The sequence below is a fragment of the Dendroctonus ponderosae genome, unplaced genomic scaffold (genome assembly GCF_020466585.1).
Source record: "Dendroctonus ponderosae isolate FM_Combo_2020 unplaced genomic scaffold, Dpon_F_20191213v2 Dpon_F_20191213_8, whole genome shotgun sequence".
Classification (NCBI taxonomy): Eukaryota; Metazoa; Arthropoda; class Insecta; order Coleoptera; family Curculionidae; genus Dendroctonus; species Dendroctonus ponderosae.
Window position 1 is genome coordinate 12,741,962 of NW_026019016.1, and position 3,842 is coordinate 12,745,803.

The 3,842-nt window shown below is 39.9% G+C and overlaps 2 protein-coding genes across 2 annotated transcripts in view; both read left to right on the forward strand.

Annotated features, from left to right (window-relative positions):
• The first annotated feature begins 1,376 nt into the window (after positions 1 to 1,376).
• On the forward strand, positions 1,377 to 2,356 carry LOC109539510. Its single transcript, XM_019907289.2, has 4 exons — positions 1,377 to 1,670; positions 1,724 to 1,825; positions 1,883 to 2,031; positions 2,088 to 2,356. The coding sequence occupies exons 1-4, from the start codon at positions 1,482 to 1,484 to the stop codon at positions 2,314 to 2,316; spliced, it is 669 nt and encodes a 222-aa protein (XP_019762848.2). The 5' UTR covers positions 1,377 to 1,481; the 3' UTR covers positions 2,317 to 2,356.
• Positions 2,088 to 3,842, forward strand: part of LOC109539511 (transcription factor 21) — a gene marked incomplete in the record, with an annotated part of 5,994 nt that continues 4,239 nt past the window's right edge. Inside the window, 1 exon segment of the mRNA XM_019907290.2 lies at positions 2,088 to 2,662.

The window sequence follows — 3,842 nt, forward strand, 5'->3', positions numbered from 1 at the left end:
TGCGATTTTTCTAAAACTTCTAGGATCTTCAGAGACAAGTGTTGTCTAAATATGCTAAAAATTGCAAATTACTATTCGCTTTAGTTTGCAATATGCGAATTTTTAAAGAAGAGCGCGCAGTTGACGAAAAACATCCATTTTGAGACCGGTATTAACCAAGCTAGCAAAAATCAGGGTTTAGTGCGATTTTTCTGAAACTTCTAGCATTTTCGGAGACAAGTGTTTTCTAAATAAGCAAAAAAATTGCAAATTGCTACTCGCTTTAGTTTGAGCGATACGAATTTTTAAAGGAGTGAGTGCAGTTGAGTAAAAACATCCACTTTGAGACTGGTATTAACCAGGCTCGAAAAAAATAGAAATCTGAACGGTTTTTATAGACTATACAGGATCCTTAGATTGAAGTGTCGTTTAACGATATTGAATATTTCAAGTTGCTACTGGCTTTAGTTCGAAAGATACGAATTTTTAAAGGAGAAGGCGCAATTGAGGAAAAACAGCCATTTTGAAACCGGTAATAAGCAAGCTAGCAAAAATCAGGGTTTAGTGCGATTTTTCTGAAACTTCTAGCATTTTCAGAGACAAGTGTTTTCTAAATATGCAAAAAATTGCAAATTGCTACTCGCTTTAGTTCGAGCGATACGAATTTTTAAAGGGGTGAGTGCAGTTGAGTAAAAACATCCACTTTGAGACTGGTATTAACCAGGCTCGAAAAAATTAGAAATCTCAACGATTTTTATAGACTATCCAGGATCCTTAGATTGAAGTCTCGTTTAAAGGTATTGAATATTTCAAGTTGCTACTGGCTTTAGTTCGAAAGATACGAATTTTTAAAGGAGAAGGCACAGTTGAGGAAAAACAGCCATTTTGAAGCCGGTATTAAGCAAGCTAGCAAAAATCAGGGTTTAGTGCGATTTTTCTGAAACTTCTAGCATCTTCAGAGACGAGTGTCTTGTAAATATGCTAAAAATTTCAAATTGATACTCGCTTACGTTTGAGCGATATGAAATTTTAAAGGAGTGCGTGCAGTTGATTAAAAACATCCACTTTGACGCTTACGCTGCGTTCAAGCAAACCACTTCTGAAGATACAAGCCACTCGTGCTTGCGAAACGTCAATAAGAAATTCTACCGAACGACGGCCAAAAAACCCATAAGTTTCAAAAAATACTTTGTCGGTTAAAAGCCGTGACTGGTCAAAACCCGTTTAAAATGGCAAGAAATTTTCTAAGTGTGTTCGAAGAGATTGGAACATTTCGCGCTTCTCGAAGATGGAAACGACGAAAAGGCATTTGAGGCAAAGCTGAAACGATTTCGAGCGAAACACCTCTGAGGACGGCACCCGCTCGGGCGTGCGAAACGTCTGAAGCGAATCCATTTTCACTGAGTAACTTGTTGCGGAAACTGACACTGACAACATTTCAATCAGTTAACATTTGAAATCGTGCCCAAAACAAGGAAAATTTCCAGTTATTTGTACAATCGATGGATTCCATTGGGCGACTTCACTCAAAATTCATCATCGCTCTGGTTGAAGCCTCCAAGTTGTTTCCTGATAGTTTTTCCTCAATTGTGCCCACCGTGCTCTTCTTGGGGCCGTTATTTGCGCTGCTTTATGTGCAGTTCCGTTGCACTTCGAATGCGCTTTACGGATGGAAGACGAAAATTTGTTGGGTAAGTTTCTCGGCAGGAGTGGATGGAGCGCTTACCGGTTTAATTTGCTGCAGGACGTAATTTTCCATTGGCTCTTGTTCTACATATCGCGCGTTTGGTTCATTTTCCTCAGCCTGTGTAAATTAGGCGTCAAATACCTGGACGCTGCTATTCAGGTAGAATCTGCAGGAGTTTCTCTTGTGCACCGCATTAACCCGCAGGAAATTTCCCAGAAACGCTCCATAGGCCCAGAGGTGTATTACAACACCCTAATCTGCCACTGCTGTGTTTTCCTGCTGGTTTTGACCGTTTCTCTGCTGCCATGCCTCATCTTGTATCTGAGACACTACAGCCAAAGAGAAATCCCGAATTTCCTCATGTGGCAAGGCCCAAAATGTGCCACAGAAAATTTGCCAAACTCACTCAGGGGATTTTTAGGGTCGGTGAAGACCCCTGGATAAGGAGCGAGATCGGCATCTCTGGCCACTACTTGGAACGTCCGCCCAGATCGGACACTTACAGTCCCTCAAAGCACAATGCATCTTACCGATCTGGACGATCGTCCAGTGTGGACACTAGCGCTTTTCTGCAGAAGCCATCCAGCCTACTTCGAACGTGCAAATCGGCCGTTAGTGTGAAGAAATCAAATGAAGAGATTGTGGGTTAATCGAACGGAACAATAAATCTGGACGCAAGTGCGACAAGAACCATCCATTCTCCGACAGGGACAAATTGTTGTTCTAAATCCAGACTTAATTGCCCTTAATTCCCGAATTAGCCCGGAACTCGTTTGCCATTCGCTCAACATGATTATCCCTAAGGATGTGGGAGGAGCTGATAATTGCCAGGCACCGCCCACCGTTTATTCCTCCGATTCGGACATAATTGAGTCGAAAATTCTCAAAATTCAAGAGAGCGTAAGTGATTGGCCGCGTGTGTTTTTGCGTTTTGAAAAGTGTGGTGTAAAAGTGTCTGATGCAGTGAATTGCGCAAGTTTAAGTTGCCGTTAAAAGGTAAGTTGAAAACTTTGCACCACCCTCAAATGCAGATGAGCTTCGCAAAGTGCCTTTTAAACCTCGATAAGTTGGTTTGATTTCATCATTTTCCCAGTGAGTTTAAGGCCTGGCAAAGTCGCTCGCAGCCTTGGAGGCATTTGATTTCAATGATCAATTCAAACTTTGCAGCCTTTTGAGGTGCATAAAGTTGATCTAAAATCTTTCCATTTTGCGCGTTTCAAAACCTTTGCCACGCCAATTACGTGCTCAATAGAATTTTATATTTAAATTATTGTGATGTAGAGACAGAAAGTGATTGTGACTGTTGAAGCTGCACAAAATGCTCTTCAAACGTTTTTTTTGAGGTTCTTCCCTTAAAAAATTCGTATCTTCCAAACTAATGCAAGCAGCACTTTCAAATTTCCACAATCTTTGAAGCAAATGTGGCTCTAATGAGTGGGGAAGTTTCATAAAAATCGCCCTTAATGCTGATTTTTACCAGCTTGATATTTACCACGCTTAAAATGGATGTTATAACGCAACTGTGACCTTTCCCTTCAAAATTCGGATCATCCAAACTAAAACCGCTGGAAATTTCAAATTTTTTCCATCTTTAAAAGACGCTTCGCTCTAACAATCCTGAAAGTTTTCGAAAAATCACCCGGAACACTGATTTTTGTCAGCTTGGTAAATACCAGCCTCAAAATGTATGTTTTATTCACCTTTTTGGAAATTCGTATCTTTCAAATTAATGCCAGAAGAACTCTGAAAATTTTACCATCACCATCTTTAAACGGCACTTGAACTTAAACATTTCGAAAGTTTCATGAAAATCATCTAGAATCCTGGTTTTTTTTCAGGTTGGTAAATACCAGTTTCAAACATGTATGTTTTTACTCAACTGCTTCCACTCCTTTAAAAATGCATAACGCTCAAACTAAAGCGAGCAGAAATTTGAAACTTTTATCATATTTAGAAGACACTTGCCCCTGAAGATCCTAGAAGTTTCAGAAAAATGGCACCAAATCCTGATTTTTTCTAGCTTGGTTAATACCGGTCTCAAAATAGGTGTTTTTCGTCAACTGCGCGCTCTTCTTTAAAAATTCGCATCTTGCAAACTAAAGCGAGTAGTAATTTGCAATTTTTAGCGTACTTAGACAACACTTGTCTCTGAAGATCCTAGAAGTTTTAGAAAAAT